Here is a 22,467-nt window from a genome sequence, read left to right on the forward strand (position 1 = left end):
GTGGAACAACAATATGAACTAACCAGCACCCCCAGAGCTCGTGTCTCTAGCTCCATATGTAGCAGAAGATGGCCTAGTTGGCCATCGTTGGGAATTGAGGCCCCTAGGTCTTGCAAACTTTATATGCCCCAGTACAGGGGAACACCAGGGCCAAGAAGGGGGAGTGGGTGGGTAGATGAGTGCCGGGTGGAGGAGGGCATAGGGGACTTTGGGGATAGCATTTAAAATGTAAATGAAGTAATTGCCTAATAAAAATTGGAAAAAAAATGTTATTTTCAGTGTTCTTTTAACTAAGCCTGGAAGGAAGTCTGCTTCTATTTTATTATGCATTTTATGCTTTACTTGATTATTTTATGTGTATGGGCGGGTGTTTTGCCTCCATGCCTGTGCACCATGTTCATGGTTGGTACGTGTGGAGGCCAGGAGAGGGCACTGGCTCCCTTGGAACTGGAGCCCAGAGTGCTGACAGCTGTGCCCAGGTCCTCTGCAAGAGCCACATGTACTTCTCAACACTGAGCCATCTTCCTAGCCCCGGGAGTCTATTTCTTAAAAAGCCCATAAACAGATACAGTTTATTTTTAACCCTATTTACTTAGTGTTTAATAATGGACAATGAATCTCTAACCAAACCATATGTATACAAATAATATATAATAATATATTGTATATAATATAGCATGTTATATTACACTATAGATTTATACTATATATAATATAGTATATTATATAATGTAGCATAATGTAAACATTTATAAACAATGTATATAATTATAAAAATATTAATATAATATATTGTATCATATATATTGGTTATACATACACACACACATATATATATATATACATATATATATTTGTGTATATATATATATATGTATGTATACATTGAGGGCCTAGATAACAGGGGTAGGGCTGGGCAGGCAGACAGGAGCAGAGTAATGATGAGGACAGGAAGGACAGAAAGGGAAAGAGAGAGAGAGACTGACTGGTTGGGACCACATACTAGAGAGAGAAGAAGAGAGAGAACTGTGATGAGCAGTCTTTCTATGCAGCCAGGCACACCCTGCAGTGGCAGTGATGACAGAAGCCATTGCTGGGTCCCTGGGAGGAGCCTGGTGGAATCTCCTGTGTGCTAACATTCCTTGATTCTTGTTTAATTAAGAATGAAGATCTGGGAAGGGGTGATGGTGGGGCGGGACTGAGGTGTCCTGTTCCTTAGACTACTTCCTGCTGCCTGGGAGCCAGGTTTTCCATGGGGACCCTGAGAAGATTGGGAGAGCTGGCTGCTTCCCTGCTGCCCAGGCTCTGTGGGAACATGTGGCTAGGAAAGTGCAGGCCCTGTTGGAGTGTCGTCTGCTAGGCTAGACCACAGCACTCGAGGGCAGATGCTATGGAGCTACCTGGATGCAGAGTTTGAGTAAACACCTGCACTTGGCTGGATTCTGGAACAGACATATTAAGGATGAAGTAGATTAGGGAGAAAAAAATTCGTAGGTGTACATGGTCTTGGTAGTTGGGGGGTGGACAAGTCCCCAAACCAGGAAACAGGGTGGGGTGAGGATTCGGCCTTCTCGTATAGGCACTAGGTGGGAAACTTAGGCTGTTGATTGACAGGGGTACTTTTCTGTCCGTTTGACCCATGGGAGGTAGATCCGAGTGGAGTTCCTAAAGCTTACAAGAATCTTTTAACTTTACCAAAAGAGATAACATTATAACATATATGTTATATGATACATAAAATGTAAAAAGGGATATTGTATGTTATATAATACATTATATGTTGTATACAACAATATATAAAATAATACATTATATATTATATATAAAATTTCTGCTGAAAGGACCCTGATATAGCTGTCTCTTGTGAGGCTATGCCATTGCATGGCAAATACAGAAGTGGATGTTCACAGTCATCTATTGGATGGAACACAGGGCCCCCAATGGAGGAGCTAGAGAAAGTACCCAAGGAGCTGAAGGGGTCTGCAATCCTATAGGTGGAACAACAATATGAACTAACCAGTACCCCCAGAGCTCGTGTCTCTAGCTGTATATGTAGCAGAAGATGGCCTAGTCGGCCATCATTGGGAAGAGAGGCCCCTTGGTCTTGCAAACTTTATATGCCCCAGTACAGGGGAACGCCAGGGCCAAGAAATGGGAGTGGGTGGGTAGGGGAGCAGGGCTGGGGGCGGGTATAGGGGACTTTCAGGATAGCATTTGAAATGTAAATAAAGAAAATATTTAATTAAAAAATTTTTATATATACAATATAGCATATATAATAGTATATAACATATAAAAAGAGTATATATCATATAACATAGAAAAAGATATATAATATATATTAGGTATAATAATATACAAGATAATACATTATATATTATATATAAATTTTATATATACAATGTAGTATATATAATACAATATAAATATGCATAATATAAACATTTATAAATATGAATTATATATTATATGTTACATGTGCTTATGGATATATAGTAACATATTCATACTATATAGTTATTATATATAAATATATAAATTAGATTTCTTGAGTTATTGCATAGGAAATTTATAGATATGGATTTATTTTTAACATTAATGTTTAATAACAGGGAGTGAATAGCTAACCAAGCCATATATATATAATTTATATATACATATTTCTTTTCTTTTTTTTTATTTTTGGTTCTTCGAGACAGGGTTTCTCTGTGTATCTCTGGCTGTCCTGGATCTCACTTTGTAGACCAGGCTGGCCTCGAACTCAGAAATCCGCCTGCCTCTGCCTCCCAAATGCTGGGATTAAAGGCGTGCACCACCACTGCCCGATATAGATATTTCTTGAATTACTACACAGGAATGTATAGTCTGATGTTGGTTACATTTAGTTTGATTGTAATTTGTTTGTCTTGGTATGGAGTAAGCTAATACCCCACTCTGTGGTCATAGTTGAGAATGGCTCTAAAGAATAAAGTGTACTTCCTATTGAGAGCTACCTGAGCTGAGCCTGGGGCCACAGTCTAGCCCCGGCTGCTGAGGAGGTGGACAGGAAACCTGTGATCAAGGTCAGCCAGCACAGCTTTGTGAGGCGCAGTCTCAGTGAGAAAAGGGCTGGGAGTGTGGCTGCACCTACACACCAGAGTGTCAGAGTAGCTCGTGCCAGAGGCCCAGCAACTGCTGCCCACAGAGAGGACAGCCTGCAGCATCTGCTGCACCTCTCTGCGGTGTCATCCTCGCCACTCACGCCACTCAACGCCACTCAACGCCACTCATGTAGTGTTCTTAAGGTGCTTTCCACAGAGGAGGAGGAGTTAGCTCAGAGCTGCGGAGTCATTGTGTGGGAGCATGGGAACTAGGGCTTGTTTGACATTTTGAATGTTTGAGTTTTAGCAGTTTTATCAATTCTTGTTTGATAGAAAGTGTTTTTTTTTCTTTCAGGTACAAAAATTACAAAATATCATAGCCAGTCGGGCTACTCAGTATAATCATGATGTGAAGAGGAAGGAGCGTGAATATAATAAGCTAAAGGAGCGCCTGCATCAGCTTGTTATGAACAAGAAGGATAAAAACATAGGTGCGCTGTGACAGGGGAGTGGGGTGGGGTGAGCTCTGAAGAGTGAAGGGGCTCATATGTTGTAAGGTTTTAGAATGTAGGTATTTCCACGCAAACTACAAATTGAGTCAGCTGATTTGCAAAACAGAACAAAATATTGAGTCCTTTTGGTCAGCTTCCTATTTACATGTTGTCATAGTTACTGTTGCTATAGGACCAACTGACCAAGGCAACTTGTAGAAGAGTTTATTAGGCTTACAGTTGCACAGCGTAGTCCATGCCAGCCATGCAGGGAACAAGCAAACAAGCAGGCAGGCAGGCGGGCAGTGGGACAGGGCCGGGGGGAGGGGAAAGGGCAGGGAAAGCTGGCAGGCCAGGTGTGGTGCTAGGCGGTAGCTGAGAGCTTCCATCACGAGACAAACTATGAGGCAAAAAGAGCCAGCAGGTAATGGCATGGACTTTTGGAATGTCACAGCTAACGCCCACTGACACACCTCTTCTAACAAGGCCACACCTCCTAATCCTTCCCATACAGTTCCACCCACTGGGGACCACATATTGAAGCATGTGAGCCCATGGGTGACATTCCCATTCAAACCAGCACCCGTGTATTTATCTAACAAGAACAGCACAGAGTTGATCCATCAAGAAAAGCGAGTGCTTCCCATAGAAAACTGAAGATTGTAGCCATCACAGTGGCTTGCGTGTCAGGAGGTGATTTTGCAGTTAGCTTTGTCGAGTGTCAGCAGCAGCAATCTGGAGGGCGGGTAGCTGCTTCTTGTCCCTAGCTCAATAAGAAATGATATATTTAATCTTATTAGTCCTAGAACTAGAAGAACGTTTTTTCTTGCACCAAATGGGTCCATCTCCATCTGGGGAAGGTGGGACATTGGTACTATTAAGGGCTCTCTCTCCTTCAGCAATGGCAGCAGTGATGTGGTTACTAGGACACAGCAAGCCTTCCCTGTAGTGGCTTGCTTCCTCTGCCATCGTAGGGAAGGCCCCTACAGTATGTACGGAGGTGGCTGTGGCTGGGGTCTAAGAAAGCTTGATTTTCTAGGATAAGCTGCCCGTAGCCTGTGGTTTATCATCTCCTGATAATGAAGTTAATAGTGACATGTCTCATCAAGTGCCTACTGTGTGCCAGATGCTCTGCTCCCCTCTGTGAAGTACTTTACATCCCTTTACCCTCAGCACCTGGAGGGGTCGCCTCTCCTCCTCCCAGTCAGGAAAGAAGCAAGCTTAGCATTTGAAGACTTGCCGAGCCTCAGAGTGTTTGAAGGGTCCTGACCTACACACCAAGTCAGCTTCAGTTTCCAGTGTGTCTGAGGCATGGTAGGGTTTTAAGACGGGTAGAGGTTGATGACTGATCATGTTTTGTGCTTGTATTTGTAGCTATGGATGTTTTAAATTATGTGGGTCGAGCTGATGGCAAACGAGGCTCGTGGAGGACCGACAAAACAGAAGCCAGGTACGCCATGCCGCCTGACTGACAGTGTAGCCAGGGTTTGCTGTTGGCCGGCATGTGTTCTCAGACCCGTGCTTTCTCCCCCAGAAATGAAGATGAAATGTACAAAATTCTGCTGAATGATTATGAGTACCGCCAGAAGCAGATCCTAATGGAGAATGCGGAGCTGAAGAAGGTCCTCCAGCAGATGAAGAAGGAGATGATCTCTCTCCTGTCTCCTCAGAAGAAGAAGCCCAGGGAAAGAGCAGAGGACGGCACAGGCACTGTTGTAAGTGTCCTCTCTAACAGCCCAGGCTGCGAGCCACACACTCAGACCTGGGTATGAGACAGCCACCGTGCGTGACAACCCAGAATTGCACTCTGCATTTCTAGGCACATCCTGGGAAAATGGAGATCATCTAGTACTTCATCCTCTCACGCATACTTCTCCTAGGCACTTCTCCTGCAAACTATTTCCAGCTTTATAATATTTAAAATGTTACAGTATAGAGAACATCGGACAACTTATGGGACCTAGTTCCCTTCTTCTGCCACTCCACTGTGTGGGTCCCAGGTATCACGCTCAGGGTGTCCAGTTTGGTGGCAGAGCTGAGCCATCATGTCCGCCTGCTAAGTGTTACCAGCAGGCGTGTCATGAAGGTTTAGCACCATGATCTGAAAAATAGAAATCCAGCTGCGCCACAGCTGCAGCCTTGAGTATAGCATAATGCTTCAGGTGGAAAATTCCACATTTGGTCTCCCAAAACGACTCAGTGAGAGTGGAGCCACACACAAACTGCACAGTGTACACTTGAAACAGTTCATGTCTAGGCTTACATCCCATCTATCTAAGATGTCTACACACACACACACACACACACACACACACACACACACTCCACAGAGTGGGTAAGGAGGGAGACAGAGAGGAGAGAGATGCTACAAAATGTAAAAGTATCTTAAGTCCCAAGTGTGCAGGCTCCAGGTGTGTGCTGAGGGATGCTCAGGCTGTATTCTAAGAGGCGGCAGCGGGTCACAGGCCTGAAGACTGCCTATGTACATGCACCATGGACATAGATCCATGCCGTTACCTAAGCTCTGCTCAGACTTGAGCTGTTGTTACACCCCAGTGCTGACCCACAGCCACCTCCATCCTTCTCTAGACTGGTCACCTCCGAGTGACCCAATCACCTGACTGAGGGGACCTAATTTAATTTCCCTTCTCTTAATCTTTTTGCCTTCTTTCTCCTGTTCCAGGAGCGAGCCTGGCCTGGAATGGTTTGAAGCAGGATATAGCATCCGACATAGCTTAAAGACTGATGGTCTCCAGCCTTCTAGCGCTCTAACTGTAACAAATGTTTGCTGATAACTTATTTTTAAAAAATCTTAAAAGCTTTTTTGCTTATTCTGTGGTTAAAAGCTGTTGACTTGTTTTCTCTTTAACTCTTTAGTTTTATTAAACATAACTCTCTGTGCTTTATTTAGTTCTGTAGACTTAAATAAGCACTAGGGAAACTTAACTCTTATTGTTCCATGCTTCATTAAGTGCTGAAAACTTAACTCTTTATTAACCCTTTATTACTTGTGCTTTAATAAGTGCTACTATCTGGAGATTGGCACGTGGTGTCTAGCAGCAGGGAATCAAGTGAAAGAACTTATTGCCAGTGCTCTTTTCTCTGGTGACTCAGCCAGAAGCCTCTCTGTAAGCTGGTTAACTCTTTGTGAACCAGAGAGGAAGGAAAGGAAAAGAATTAAGATGCTTTACACAGGCAAATATGCACAGATACATATACATTCATACACGCACACTCTGATCAGGCCAGACTGTCTGTCACAGTCCACTCCACAAGTATTTATGTGTGCTTGCATATATACATATACCTACACACATACATATAGGCAAACAGATGTATACATTTGGATGGATGGATGGATGGATGGATGGATGGATGGATGGATAGGGCAGAGCTCCCCAAGCCAAACCATTCAACAACTTTATTTCTTTTCTCTGGCCTTTTAATACCTTCTTAGACAAAAAGTTCTTTAGAGAATTACTTCATAGATAAAATGTTACAGAAAATGGGAATTACAGAAGGATGTCGATATTGAGTTTAAGCAGTGTTTCATTCTATTATGCTCATTATAAGTTCAAACCAATAGTTTTTACATGGCCTTGCCTTATATCGTAGTGCACACCCGTGACTTCATCCTTGGACCTAAATATTTTTCCTTGAACACAAAATTGTCTGAAGTCTATTTCTCTCTTTAGGGTAATTATGAAAGCTCATTGTATTTCTAATTATGGAGCCTTAATGTTATGAAGAGTAGTCAGGTTTTATTCCTGATTCTATCTTTATTACATCTTTCTAGCAACTAAGACCATCTCTAAAAACTTTTTCCCTAAAATTTTTTGAATCAAATCAGGAATTCCATAGAATCTTTTGTCTGTATAGCATCACTATAAGATAGTGCATCTTTATAGGTCTGCAGAGATCTGCTCAAAGGGTAGGTCAATACCTAGTGATTGCGATATATTTAATAACAGGAAAAGCATATTAATGGCTCCTGCCTCAAATGTAGTCTCCTTGGCCTTGCCTAAAAGAAGCAAATCCATCACAGCTTTACAGTCAGTGGTAGAGCCATCTCAGGAAGGTCGCCACCTAGTTTTTAGTTCTTAGCTTCTCCTAAATGGCTCCAGGCACTCCTGACAGGTATTTTTAAAATTATTCAAGTATTTCTGCTCTCCTTGGATGTTAATGACAAGGGATATTTCATGTAGATGTATGTCTGACCTGCACCTTTGGTACTGTTCTCTCTGGTAACTTATCAGCATTGGTACATTTTCCTATTTTAATTTCTTGTCTTAGTACAGCAGAGAGAAACATGTCACCCATGAAATGATACGAGGAGAATGAGAATTAATGGTCTAACTGTAACTAATCTCTGCAGTTATTTAGGGAAGCTGCCTCACTTAGAGACATGTTGAGGCAACTCAGATCCTAGTCCTGCCTCTTCTCTCTGCTTCTCTCAGCCTGCATCCTGCTTTTGTGCACCGTTTGAGGATTGAGTTTATGGCAGCATTCAATACAGTATTGCATAGACAGGGGTTGCCTTTCCTCAGACAGACTGGAAGAGATCTGTCTGGATTGGGAGTGTCTGTGTCTCCAGGGTTAGCTTCTTTTTATTAGGTATCAATGGAGAGATTTTATCAGTAAGATGCAATGCCCGGGTATACAGCCGCTGTGAGCTGTGTATCAGTCAGATGTGGTGCCCGGGTATACAGCGACTGTGAGTTCCTCTGTGCCGTAGGCTATCTCCGATATAGAAGATGACGCTGGGGAGCTGAGCAGAGACAGTGTGTGGGGCCTTTCCTGTGACACCGTGAGAGAGCAGCTGACAAACAGCATCAGGAAACAGTGGAGAATTTTGAAAAGTCATGTAGAAAAACTTGATAACCAAGGTAAGTACTGCCCCAGGGCGTGCAGCGTGGGCTGCTGCTGCTCAGTCCCTCGAACAGCAGTGCTGTGGGCTCAGAGGTCTGCGCACAGCGAGGGTCAGACTCTGCCTGGTTTGCTCCTGGTTTTGCACTCACTGAGAGATGCACTTGACTTCAGAACAAACCTTAGAGAACAGTGTCCCCCATAGTCCAGTGTTGTTTGTGTACCAGCAAATGGGGTTATCATGCCAATGAAGGTTCCCCTGGAGCTTATGCCACCTAACAGGGATGCTAGAAGCAGAGCCAGGGGCCTCTCAGGAGCAGAGTGCACGTTTGCCCTCTCAGCTGTCTCTCCAGCACTAACAATTCTGTGTAGTAAGTGAGGTCTGCTTAAAATGGATGGAAATGATGAGACTAGTGAGTGTTGGTCCCAGCACCATGAAATCAGTGAAATCAGGAAAGCAAGCTAAGGAAGCCATGAAATCAGATGAAATCAGTGAGTCTTGGTCCCGCAGCCTCCTCACCGCGTTGTAGGAAATGTGCGCATGTTCTCAGTCCGTTTATTAGAAAGCTTGCCTGGATTTAACATGCGAGCTCACGGTTGTTAGCACCACTCTTCCAAGCACCATCAAGAAAGTTTACACGTCTGTGACTTTGTGAGCATCCTGCTGTGGTTGAGCCCGTAGCTCCAGAAGACTTGGAGGCAAAAACAGGCATCGCATCGTAAGGTGCATTGTTAGCCTCTCACAACAGTCTCAGTAACTGTCGCTTATAAGCCAAGGGTTGGAGGCAGTGCTACCTTTAAATCCATTTGGTCCTAAAATTGTGTAACTACATTGCCAGAGCTTGGAGTTGTTTTTCTTTAAAATGTTTCATTTTGTCAGTTTTGAAAATGCAAAATGCCAGAGACAATAACTTCTTTTTACAAAGCCCAGAAAGGCAAAAGTTGTGCAGCCTTTTGACTTGTGGAAGTCTGTTCAAGATCGTGAGCTGGCCGTGGCGTGAGACCTGTTAGTTTCCGGTTGTTTTAGCTAGGCTTTCTCTTGATAAACACCAAAGGTAGAAGGAACACGGGAAGAAAAGGTCTGTTTACCTCACAGTTCACAGACTGGAGGAAGGGAGGGTGGGCGGGGTAGGCGCTGAGTCACAGGCCATGGAAGGGTGCTGCTATTGGCTTGCTCTTCATGACTTCCTTAGCCTGCTTTCCTATATAGCCCAAGACCGCCTTCATGGTGTGGAGGGGAGTGTGTGCGGTGGGGGGATGGGCACCCACCACAGTCAGCTGGGCCCTCCCGCATCAGTCCCCGATCAAGGAAAGGCCTCACAGACTTGACCACAGGTCACTGTGATAGGTGTCTTCTCAGTTGAGGTGGCGTCTTCCTAGATGACCCTAGCTTGTATGGAGTTGACTAACTAACCAGCATGCTGGGCTTCTGTCAGCTTCGAAGGTACACTCAGAGGGCCTTAATGAAGAGGACGTCATCTCACGACAAGACCATGAACAAGAGACTGAGAAACTGGAGCTGGAGATTGAGCGGTGTAAAGAGATGATCAAGGCTCAGCAGCAGCTCTTACAGGTAACCAGGGTGGTCAGGCATTCCCCCACATCACTGAACCCGCCATGGCCTCTGGACGCTCTCCCTTACACGTCACGGAACCTGGAAGACTTCTGCTTCATCTGCAGAAGTCAATAGAGGTGACATTTTCCATCTCAGTTGAGTTCTGCCCTAGCAGTTGGACCGCATCTCTTCCTCACATGGTCCCTACTTTACCGCGGGAAGCAGCATTGGGGAAGCTGGTTCTCACCGGCTTGCTGGTTCCTCAGAGTGTGTGTCCTTGGCCAGACTGACCTGCTGTCCTCCCTTTCACTTGAATCTGTGTGCCCTAGTAGGTGTTTCCTGATTATGGACTTTAAAATTTAATAGCAGCAGCTGGCCACCACATGTGACGATGACACCACCTCACTGTTGCGAGACTGTTACTTGCTGGAAGAAAAGGAACGCCTTAAAGAAGAGTGGACCCTTTTTAAAGAGCAAAAAAAGAATTTCGAGAGAGAAAGACGAAGCTTTACAGAAGCTGCCATTCGATTGGGGTTGGAGGTGAGGCTGCAGGGCTGATGTGGTGGGCGGGGTCGGAGGTGAGGCTGCAGGGTTGCTGTAGTGGGCGGGGTTGGAGGTGAGGCTGCAGGGCTGATGTGGTGGGCGGGGTTGGAGGTGAGGCTGCAGGGTTGCTGTAGGCGGGGTCGGGGGTGAGGCTGCAGGGCTGATGTGGGCGGGGTCGGAGGTGAGGCTGCAGGGTTGCTGTAGTGGGCGGGGTTGGAGGTGAGGCTGCAGGGCTGCTGTAGTGGGCGGGGTCGGAGGTGAGGCTGCAGGGCTACTGTGGTGGGCGGGGTCGGAGGTGAGGCTGCAGGGCTGCAGTAGGCAGTGGGCGGGGTCAAAGGTGAGGCTGCAGGGCTGATGTGGTGGGCGGGGTCGGAGGTGAGGCTGCAGGGCTGCAGTGGGTAGTGGGCGGGGTCAGAGGTGAGGCTGCAGGGTTGCTGTAGTGGGCGGGGTCAGAGGTGAGGCTGCAGGGCTGAGTTGTCTCTGCTGTCCATTTTTCTGAAGCATCCCATTGACCATCTCACTGTTGTGGCGTATTGACCAGACTGCTCCCAGTGTATCCCTGAGCCTTTCTCAGAGTGAGGTCCTAACACAGAATCCATATCCTGGGTTGACATATTTCAGTTAACAAGAACAGTTAGCCAGAAGTCAGAAAGTAAGGTTAGTGCATTTGGAGACTTCCCCAGAGCTGTGGAGTTTGAGGGATTAGGTCTCTGTTTATGTTTGGGCTGGTGGTCCTGGGTGCTGGGTTTTATGGCCTGCATGGGACTTCCATCATGGAGTCAGTGTGTTATGGCCTGGTGCCCTGTTACGTTATAGATAACTGGAGACTGAAGGGAGGCTGAGGGTATGGTGGTCCTCTGGCCAGCTGCCGCTTCCCTGTCAGCATATGTGGTGCCAGAAGGCAGTACCCAGAGCATGCTGGGTAACAGAAAAGAAAGCCCAGTAAAACCCTACTTTCCACCCCTCATAAAGGAGTGTATGCATCCCGGGTTAGCCATGTGGAGTTTGTCTATGCATTCCTGTCCACAGGCCTTCTGTCAACAGTGCATCGCCTGCCTCCACTGCTCCCTTTCAGAAATTGAAGACACGTTGTCCCTTGTGGTTTTACAAACTGTTGTGCAGTGAGGCAGTGCCCTCCTCCCGCCAGCTCAGCCCTGAGGCAGAGCCTGATCTCAAAGTCTGGGGAAGCTGGGTGTGGTGGCACAAGCTTTCATTCCGAAGAGTGCTCATGCTTTACAGAGGACCCAGGCTGGGCTCCCAGTACTCACAGCTGTCTAACTCCATTCCAGGGGATCTCAATGGGCACCAGACACACATGTGCTACACATACATACTTGCAAGCACTCATACATGTAAAATGAAAATTAAATTTTAAAAAGGTTGAAATGCTGTATATTAAAGTTGAAGTTCTCAGAAGAGTTACCAATAGGCATTTTTGTTTTCTTTTGATTTTTTTTCTCAGTGGGGCAGAGTCTCTCTGTGTAGCCTGTGCTGCTCGGAGTTGCTATGTAGACTTGGCCTTGAACTCCGGAGCCCTGCCCCTGCGTGTGGGGGTTAGAGGTGTGCCACCATGTCAGTTGGACAGAAACCCTGGTCAGCTTTGCCCTAAGTCTCTGCTCGCCCCTCTACTTTGCAACTTTATGAGATTATTGTTTTCATTGTCCGTGGTTACCACTTTGATATTCTGCTCTATACTAAAAATAATTTAAAATACCGTGGCTGGTCTAAAGCTGGGGCCTAGAAATTAAAAGCCAGAGAATAATATATGATCATGTAGGTATTACTCATTCTATAAACAGATCGTGCATTCGAACACATAAATGGTGGGATTGAACCCAGGGCCTCGAACAAGGCCATCCTGCCGCGGGCTGCAGTCTCTGCCCAACTGCCAGGGAAGCCAGGTCCTTCTCCTCCGGGATCCCATGGTCATTTCCCAGTCAGAGCCTGTGCTTGTGCGGGACAGCTCTGTTACAGACAGCCCTGTTCTTGCTTCCTTGTGAGGTCTGTTACCACCCTAAGCTCCCCTTGGAAACAGAAACGCTATGTAGTTAGTGCTGGCTGTTCTGAATACTGGAATATCTAAAACTAGATTAGATCGCCTTGGCTGGATATTTTATTTAACTTCTAGGTTTTACTTCAAAAATTGAAAGAAGGGGATTGGAAGATGGCTTAGTGGTTAAGAGCACTAGTTGCTCCCCCAGATGACCTGTGTTCGATCCCACACCCTTCTGTGGAAGCTTGTGGAGATTTTCATAGTTCCTAATCTCCTCAGGATACAGTTAGAGTTTTTCATCTGGAAGAGTCCAGTGTCTTCCATCTAGAGGCATTTTCTCCTGCTTGTTTCCCCTGTGCCTGACTTCTCCCTGCTGTTAGACGGTGCCTGGCCCTCAGGTGTGTCTGTGGCTGACACTACGTTCTAAGTTCTGGATATCCTCTTATATTATTCTTTGGATCACTAAACTGTCTTTAGGATCAGTTTTATTATTTACTTCAGTTGCTGATTTTTTTTTTCAGAATTCGCTTTTTTTTTCTTTTTTTTTTATTATTATTTTCTTTATTTACATTTCAAATGCTATCCCGAAAGTTCCCTATACCCCCCCCCCCGCCCCTGCTCCCCTACCCACCCACTCCCACTACTTGGCCCAGGCCTTCCCTTGTACTGGGTCATATAAAGTTTGCAAGACCAAGGGGCCTCTATACCCAATGATGGCCGATTAGGCCATCTTCTGCTACATATGCAGCTAGAGACACAAGCTCAGGGGGTACTGGTTAGTTCATATTGTTGTTCCACCTACAGGATTGCAGCCCCCTTCAGGTCCTTGGGTACTTTCTCTAGCTCCTCCATTGGGGACCCTGTGTTCCATCCAATAGCTGGCTGTGAGCATCCACTTTGGTGTTTGCCAGGCACTGGCATAGCCTCACAAGAGGCCGCAATATCAGGGTCCCTTTAGCAGAATCTTGCTGGCATGAGCATTAGTATCTAGGTTTGGTGGCTAATGATGGGATGGATTCCCGAATGGGGTAGTCTCTGGATAGTCCATCCTTTCATCTTAGCTCTAAATTTTGTCTCTGTACCTATATCCTTTCATGAGTACTTTGTTCCTTATTCTAAGGAGGAATGAAGTATCCACACGATGGTCTTTCTTCTTGGTTTTCTTGTGTTTTGCATAATGTATCTTGGGTATTCTAAGTTTCTGGGCTAATATCCGCTTATCAGTGAGTGCATATCTAGTGACTTCTTTTGTGATTGGGTTACCTCACTAAGGATGATATCCTCCAGATACATCCATTTGCCCAAGAATTTCATAAATTCATTGTTTTTAATAGCTGAGTAGTACTCCATTGTGTAAATGTACCACAGTTTCTGTATCCATTCCTCTATTGAGGGACATCTGGGTTCTTTCCAGCTTCTGGCTATTATAAATGTTTTGCATGCGTTTTGATTATAATCTGTGTGACAGTATTCTCAGACAGTGTCATCGTCTGTGGTTGGTTCATCATCATTGGTCTTTTTTTTTTTTTTTTTTTTTTGGTTTTTTGAGACAGGGTTTCTCTGTATAGCTCTGGCTGTCCTGGAACTCACTCTGTAGACCAGGCTGGCCTCGAACTCAGAAATCCGCCTGCCTCTGCCTCCCGAGTACTGGGATTAAAGGTGTGTGCCACCACGCCTGGCTCATCATTGCTCTTTTTCCTCGTCTGTTGCTGATTGTCTGAGCTGTCTGGTCAGGCCTGGTTTCATATGAGTAACAGACTTGGTGCTGGGCACCCTAAGGCGCCCACACTGATTCTTCCACATGAGTAAACCTTGTGTCCATAGTTGTCTTTCTCAGGCAGCCAACGCTTGCTTCATGTGCCCTGGAGCTGTCTGACACCTGCCTGAGAATATGTCTGCTTGGAGATATGGGTGGCTATGACAGGAATGAGAGAATATGTGGTTTAGGGATCATCATGTTATCAGACGATCCTGTATAATCATATGATCAGGCGATCCTGTATAATCATGTGATCAGGAAATCCTGTATAATCATGTGATCAGAAGGCGATCCTGTGTAATCTGTTTCCTCTGTGGCTCAGTGGCAGTGGCTACTGGCTGATGGCTCCAAGACCAAAGAAATGCCCAGTGAGGTCATGAGTACGGTTCCAAGTGGACATTTATAAAGTGGGGGATTTCTCTGATATCAGTTTTGTGCTGTGTGTTCTTTGTGTCATCAGTTCTGCTAATACTCTGTTCATGAAAAACCTGGCAGTTGATGGACTATTAAGTGAAGTCTAGGATTTTCTGTTATGTTATTTAAAAATTACTAGCATAAGTATGTGGGTGTTATACCTAAATGTATGTCTGTGTAGTACATGTATATGTGAGCACTACATGTGTGCCTGGTGCCCTCAGAGGCCAAAATTGCATCACCTGAATTGGTGTTATAGACTGTTGTGGACCATCGTGTGGGTGCTGGGAATGGAGCCCAGGTCCTCTGTAAGGGCAGCAACAGGTGCTCTTAACCATTGCAACTATTTCTCCGACTCCCATAGTTTATTTTTTAAGCATGATTTTCTTGAGTGTCTTTTAGTTTCTAGGCGACTATTTCATTATAAGAATGTACAGGTGGCCAGAGGGGAGAAAGGCTGGAGAAGCTCTGAGACTTAACAGTGGAGTAATGGCCATTGATCTTTGTTCCACTAGAGAAAGGCGTTTGAAGAAGAGCGAGCCAGCTGGGTAAAGCAGCAGTTCTTAAACATGACGAACTTTGACCACCAGAACTCAGAAAATGTGAAACTTTTCAGTGCCTTCTCAGGAAGTAAGTGTTCGTTCACATGTGTCTAGTCGGACTGTGCGCAAGGCAAGTGCAGAGCGAGCTAGCAGCACCAGTGTGCACAGGATGGCCGTCTGTGGAGCTGGAGACTTAGCCTAAGTGAAGCAGTTTCTGGTTTAATCTCTCTGCCTACCTGTGTTCAGGTTCTGGCACTCAGACCCAGGACCTCAGCCCAGAACAGCTACCACTCTTACCAATACCCCTGACCCCCAAATCAGCTTAATGGTTTATTTACTTAAGTCAGAGTTGGGTTCATGGGAGAAGCATGCATATAAAAAGTGCTTTTGTGAATTTATGATAATGCCATGTTCTGGAAAATTTGTGGTCTTAGAAACTGACCATTTTTAAGGTAGGCCCCTTTGTTTGCAGTGTGTGTGACAGAGATGGTAGTTAACCTGTTCTTTCTCAAATCCCACTCTAAATTGCAAATGGCTGATCCTGGTTGGTAAGCTTCGTGGATGATATTTTACCATGTGCCCTGCTCTCTCTCCTACTTGTAAACCAGGTTCTGATCCAGACAATCTTATAGTCCACTCGCGGCCACGGCAAAAGAAGCCGCACAGTGTGGCTAATGGGGTGCCAGCTTGCACATCAAAACTGACTAAATCTCTTCCTGCCTCACCTTCTACTTCAGACTTTGGCCAGACACATTCTTGTGTGTCTGAACACAGGTACTTGTTTCTAAATGACCTTCCACATACTTCTAAAAACAGCTAACATTGTATTGCTTAGGAGAAGTTGTTATTCTTGGTGGTGGTGGTGGTGTGTGTGTGTCTTACGACAGTGGATACTTTGGGAAGAAATAACTTAACAGTATGAATAAGTCAACCTAGACATTCACGCTGTCTGCACAGAGATTGCCAGCATGGGAGGGGTCACGCTAGGTTTAGGACTCTAGTAGATCTGCTCTCTACTCACGCCTGTCTCTGTTTACATTTAAAGTGTAGGCTTCTGGGCCAGTAGTGGCACATAACTTTCATCCCAGTACTCAGGGAACGGGCATCTTTCTGTACATGGTGAGTTCTAAGTCAGTCAGGGCTACATAACGAGGCCCTGCCTTAAAAGAGAGGCTAAGGCCGGACAGTGGTGCTACATGCCTTTAATCCCAGCACTTGGGAGGCAGAGACAGGTGGATTTCTGAATTCGAGGCCAGCCTGGTCTACAGAGTGAGTTCCAGGACAGCCAGGGCTACACAGAGAAACCCTGTCTCGAAAAACCAAAAAATAAAAAAAATAAAAAATAAAAGGGGGGGGGGCGCTAAGGTGATTATGTCTGGAAATCACTTAAAAATGTAAGTACTCGGGGCTGGTGAGATGGCTCAGTGGGTAAGAGCACCCGACTGCTCTTCCNAAGGTCCNGAGTTCAAATCCCAGCAACNACATGGTGGCTCACAACCATCCATATCAAGATCTGATGCCCTCTTCTGGAGTGTCTGAAGACAGCTACAGTGTACTTACATATAATAAATAAATCTTTAAAAAAAAAGTGTAAGTACTTTAATATTGAAGAATGCCATTTTGCTAGTTTTTCGGAGTACCTAATTTAAGTTTCTTTGGTGTGCCCATTACACGGGTATTGAAGGGCAAAGAGCCAAGAAAATCCACTTCTTCTAGTTGGTAAAGAAAGTTCCTACCTAAGGTAAAAGTATTAAGCGGTTTATTCACTACCCTTAGGACACACACATTATTCCCTACCCTTAGGACACACACATTCCCTACCCTTAGGACACACACATATATGATTTATAAGATAATTTAGTCCATTTTCAGGTCAGTAATCCAAGAGCTGTGGAGCAAATGTGAGAGATTTTTAAGCAAGAGGAGGAGAAGGAAAAACATGAGCTTTAAAAAACCAGTATTCCATGTTTCTGTGTGGGAAGAGATTGTGGAGTGAGCACTGTGCCCTGGGAGAGAAGGCCGGAAGGCGCAGCTGAGGCTGAGGCTGAGAGATGATACTTATCTGGGAGTGGCATAAGGGGAACCCAGAGCCAGTAAACTGAAGGTAGTGTAGACATGGGCGTGGCCATTGCTCTGCAGGCCCTGCTGCTCAGCCCCGCCTCATGGGTAGGTGGAAGTCTGAAGCAGGCTCTTCCAAGTGCAGTTAACAGAACATACTGTTAGTGCAGATGTGAGGGCAGTCAGACTTGAGACATTGAGGACCATCTACTCTAAACGATAGCCAAGGAGTGCATAATAAGCTTCTGAGATTTACCTTATTTCCCCAACAGTTCCATCAGTGTGGTGAATATAACTACTGAAGAAACTAAACCAAATGAGATTGGAAGAGAAAGCACGGATCAGAAGTGGAGCGTGCTGTCAAGGCCCAGCTCACGGGAGGGTTGCTACAGTGGATGTTCCTCGGCCTTCACGAGCACTCACATGGAACGAGACGACTTACCTTAAATGCGCGGGCTGCAATGCTGTTCCCAGATGTGCACTAGAGGAGTTGACACAGGGTGTAGCATAAAGTCAGTCGTCTAATTTAAGATGCTCAGAGTTGTTTGTTTGGACTTCGTTGTCTTCCCCCAAAGAGCTGAAATGCTAAGCTACTTAAAAGGATGCAAAAGCTTTGGTTGTGTGTTAGTAACAGAAGCATCTGGCTCTGTGAATGAAGGAATGGGTGGTGTTTGGTTGGAAACAGAAGCGCTGGAATGATTTCCTCTCCCAGGTACCGAGAAGAGCACTTTTAGGGACTGCTTACTGCAAACATTAAATGTTTGTCCCAAGTGTGGTTGGCATTGGAAGTGTAGCCTTTACTTGAATGTATACTGTAGATTTTTAACAAAGCAGGTTCTATATTTATTATGTTTAGTGTGATTTTAGGATTACCTCTTTCATCTGTTTTATGTCTGTACATAAATATACATGACTATGTTAAGAGGCTTTAAGGTTTAAGAACTTCACACCATGCTTGAGTATAGCATCTCATGCCGATCAGAATGTTTTCAGGGGCCTGGTGTTTACAGATGTTAGGACCACTGCCACGTGACAGTTCAGATTTTATTTTTAAGCCATCTGGGCAATAAAAATCCAAAGCCCCTTCATAAGCTGAGTTCAGATAACTAGAACTACTAACGTTACATTTTTGAGATTTTTAAAGCATTGTATTTTATTTTATATATGTGAATGTTATAATTTCTAAGAGGAATATTGATTATGGAGTAATGGGGGAAAGACAAAAGTATCTGAATAATAAGAGCATTGGATTGGGGTATTTGGGTGATAAAGGATATTTAAGATAGCTGGATGCTGATATTTTCCTTACCAAATGGGTGCCAGTACAGTCATTTCTGTACCAGCCAGGGCTTTATATCATTGCCAATAATTTTGTAATTAAAAAATTTTCAACTAGATACCACTACTAAAGAAATAAGACAATGTGAAGCGTTGACTTTTATAACTGAGACATGACACTCTGGGCACTGTGTCATCTCATTTTCAGAACAATCTTAGGCTCTTTCTGTTTCTGCTGCATGTTTCCTCGTAAGAAGATGGCACTATTGATAGTAATGACAATAACATAAATGTAGACGTAGGCCCAGGCTTCTCCTGGATGGGTTTCCATCCAGCAGCTTTTAAGTGCCTCACCCTGCTTGTCTCTGCACATAGACGCCGCCGACACAAGCCCTCGCTTGATGATGCAGGTAGTCCATCTGCCTTTCTCTTTCCTTGTCCCTGCTGTGACTGTTGCATTAAATTCATCATGCTACCAAAAGCGAAGCCTTGTGTTGTCTGTTCACTGCATGACTGCGGGTTTCGCAGCCGCTGCTGTCTGACTGGGTCTGTAAGACAGCCCGACCTGACAAGGCATTGCAGCGGAGCAGGTGGCCTCTCTGCAGCAACCATGTTCAGAGTTTCAGGAGCTTGCTCTTGAGTATGAGCTGCCCCTGCCGCCTGGTGCACGATCACCTTTTTACTCTTTAGTTTGACATTGCAGAGTTACTATAGTCCAGAAGAGAAAACCCAGCTGGGATGGTGTAATTACCTTCTGGTGAAGAAAAACAATCCGTTTTGAAGTAGTTACTAATTGTTTCTATCCCATGTCCCCACAGGGGTCTGTCTATCATATCACATACTTTGCCAATTACAGATATTCTTGATCATTAAAACTGTGCTTTATTCCTAAGGAGGGTTTTCTGGAATGGAACTCCTGCTTTTTTGCTATGTTTGCATTTCAGTGTGGGCTGAATTCTCATACTGCAAAGAAATTCCTGAGATAGTTCGAAGGAAACTGTAGAAGCAAGCCAGATCCTTTGGGATGTGCACAGATCTGCCAGAGGCTGTCCATTTTCCTAGCTCTCTTGTTTTGCTGCCCATTCCAATTCTAAAACGATCCTTAAGACATCCCAGAGTGTTGGGGGTGCGCACTGGAAGGCATGAGCCCACGGGAAAGCTCCTGGGACTCTGTCTCTTCCTTTGCAGGCATTTGCAGTGTACATCCACCACAGCAGGCTGGTCTTAAGACTTGATAGTGACAGAATCTCATGGCTCGAAGCCCCCTGGTAAGCTTACATGCTTTCCCGTTTCTCAATATGGAAATCTGAAACTTTGCACCTCAAGTTGGGATTTATATTCTTAGTATGGCCATTTTGAATTTTCAAGGCTTAAAAACTGATGAAAATGTAAGATACTTTTCTACTCTTAAATAACTTACTTACAATAACTAGAAACTTAGTTGAAAGGCCAGTGACAGAAGAAAGCCATGCTAAGATTAATAAAGGTGCATTTCCATACAGAAGTAATTTATTAAATGATAGGTTTGCAATACTAGCCACGGCGAGTTGTTTGCCTCGTTGTACAAATGAAGTACAATATGTTATTTGAGAGTAATTCTGTGGTTCCTATCCTAGCTAGGCAGGATTGTCCAAAGGCTTGTAATAACCTGATTTTTGTGGGAAACGTAGTCTATGGAGCATGATGAGGTGCCTAAAATCCAGTTTTAACCACCCCTGTGGTAGGGCCTCCTGAAAGGCCTTGGAACCCCAGTGGAGATGTCTGAAGTATGTAAGCTTGGAGCACACAAACCCCTCCTGTGACTGCCCTGCTGTAAAAGTTCTTCCAAGTGCATACACCTGTGTAGAGGTGTTCTTGAATTGAATCCTGGAACTTCAGTAAACACACTTTGCCCTGTGTGTGTGTGTGTGTGTGTGTTTGCTCTTCCATACAGTAACCATGGGCAGAGGACCTGCTGCTCTGTCAGGGTTTGTCTTGAGGAGCAAAAGATGGGCCTACTCCCCCATCACTGGGGATCCCTGGGCTGAAGGCCACGGGAAAACCTTGGTTATCGTAAGCCAGTGGTGTGCCAGTCACACATCTGAGCTGTTCCGGGTCTGCTTGCCCATTTCATAATAGTAATGGTGCCTGGCTTTCACGGGGTCTCCTGTGGGGTGCACTCTGCATTTATTGGTTTGCAGGTTTTTGTTTTTGTTTTTCACGAATGCTGATAGGCAGAGCAGATAAGATTTTCTCTCCCAGAGGAGACAGGAATGAAGCAAAGGTGTGAGCGTACAGGTGAGGTCAGGGAACAGATAATTTCAACCTTTTTTTCTAAATTGAGTGGCAATTTCTTTTTCCTCCTGTGGGCTGAATGTAAATTAAAGTGGAATGGACTATTAATTCAATGATTTGGTCTAAAACCACCAGTTGACTAGTTGACGTTTTCTTTTTTGTGAGCCCTTAGGAATACTGAATTTCAAGGGCTCAGGAGACTGCTGTGCTTCGGGTGGCACAGGCAGATTCCCATCCTTTATAAAGGTCTGTTGGGACGTTGTAAATATTGATGGATTTCATCAAGCAGCACATTTCTTTGTTCCAAGGGACGATGACACTGGTGACATTGGTTCTAAAGCTCTGACTTTTCTGGGATGCTGGATCCTGGTCTTTTTGTGTCTGTGCTTGACTCTTGGCAGACTTTAAGGTAGATCACACTACACATAATAAAAGTTAGACAGAATAATATAAAAGGCTGCAGTTCTGTGCGTGTGAAGCTCAGGCCGCCCCCTCTTCATCTCAGTCAAGGAGATGAGGACATGTCTCAGCATTGTCAAATTCGAAAGCAGACTGGATGGTGCAGGATCATCTTCAGATCCAGAGCTGAAAGGCAGGCTTGACAGTCTGCTGTGGAGGGTCGCTGATGCGGGCATTTCATCCACTTACTACAAAAACTCAGTTCTGGAGCCGGGTGTGGTGGCGCACGCCTTTAATCCCAGCACTCGGGAGGCAGAGGCAGACGGATTTCTGAGTTCGAGGCCAGCCTGGTCTACAGAGTGAGTTCCAGGACAGCCAGGGCTACACAGGGAAACCTTGTCTCAAAAAAACAAAAAAAACAAAAAAAANAAAAAAAAAAAACAACTCAGTTCTGCAGTGAGTTCACTGGTCATTTTGGAAGCTTCAAATAGTCTTCAAATGTTTGGGAGAAACATTTATTTTAAAACCTTTTTCATGATAGCTTTTAAATGTTTAAATGGTATTTTACCCATTTACTTATCAAAATACAGTGTAAAGAACACATTTTATTTTGGCTCTTTTATAATAGACCTCTGAAGGATTAGTAACACCCTTCTTTTAAAATTTAATAACAAGTTCATGTTGAATGGTAATTCAAGGTCGCAGAACTCTTAATGAAACCTGACCGCTGGGGCCTCCCACTTGGTCCCAGGATCTCCCATTTACTGTGCATTGCTGCAGTTCGTGTGGGTAGACTTTTTTTTATTTCTGACGTAGATGGACTCAGTCAGCGCGCATGTCTGGTGGTCACGTGGCGCAGAGGGTCCGTGAGGTGCACTTCTCAGTCTGTGTGGAGCAGGCTGCTTTGTAACAGTGACAGGATGTAATAAGCATTTTTCTTTTGAGAAGTCTTTTTTTTTTTTTTTTTTTTTTTTTGGTGAAAAGTAAAAGATCTGCTTTTTGGTCATTTTATTCTACTTAAGCAAAGAGACATAACTGCTAAAAATCTCTGCTATTCGATGTCAGTGAAATGAAACTTTCTAAACAAAGTTTCCTTGGAAATGCCTCAAAGAAAGAAATCCAGCATGTGGCCACACGGTGCTTTGGCACATCGTTGTAAACAGAGTGGTTTACTGGAATGTGAAAGACCATCGTGGGCCTTGTCTGTGTACAGCC

At 44.8% G+C, this 22,467-nt stretch overlaps 1 protein-coding gene across 4 annotated transcripts in view; it reads left to right on the forward strand.

Annotated features, from left to right (window-relative positions):
* The window catches only part of Ssx2ip (SSX family member 2 interacting protein), a 40,582-nt gene extending 21,524 nt beyond the window's left edge, over window positions 1-19,058 (forward strand). For 3 of the 4 annotated variants that reach the window (XM_029537821.1, XM_021195871.2, XM_029537822.1), the window contains 9 exons: window positions 3,436-3,571; window positions 4,946-5,021; window positions 5,106-5,286; window positions 8,307-8,457; window positions 9,874-10,010; window positions 10,359-10,532; window positions 15,217-15,331; window positions 15,852-16,017; window positions 17,574-19,058. In XM_029537821.1, the coding sequence (XP_029393681.1) occupies window positions 3,436-3,571; window positions 4,946-5,021; window positions 5,106-5,286; window positions 8,307-8,457; window positions 9,874-10,010; window positions 10,359-10,532; window positions 15,217-15,331; window positions 15,852-16,017; window positions 17,574-17,748 (1,311 nt within the window). In that variant the 3' untranslated portion in view covers window positions 17,749-19,058. The remainder of the gene's footprint in view (window positions 1-3,435; window positions 3,572-4,945; window positions 5,022-5,105; window positions 5,287-8,306; window positions 8,458-9,873; window positions 10,011-10,358; window positions 10,533-15,216; window positions 15,332-15,851; window positions 16,018-17,573) is intronic. The other variant, XM_021195872.2, reaches the window with a different exon arrangement.
* Window positions 19,059-22,467: the final 3,409 nt, after the last annotated feature.

This window comes from Mus pahari, chromosome 4 (genome assembly GCF_900095145.1).
Source record: "Mus pahari chromosome 4, PAHARI_EIJ_v1.1, whole genome shotgun sequence".
Lineage (NCBI taxonomy): Eukaryota > Metazoa > Chordata > Mammalia > Rodentia > Muridae > Mus > Mus pahari.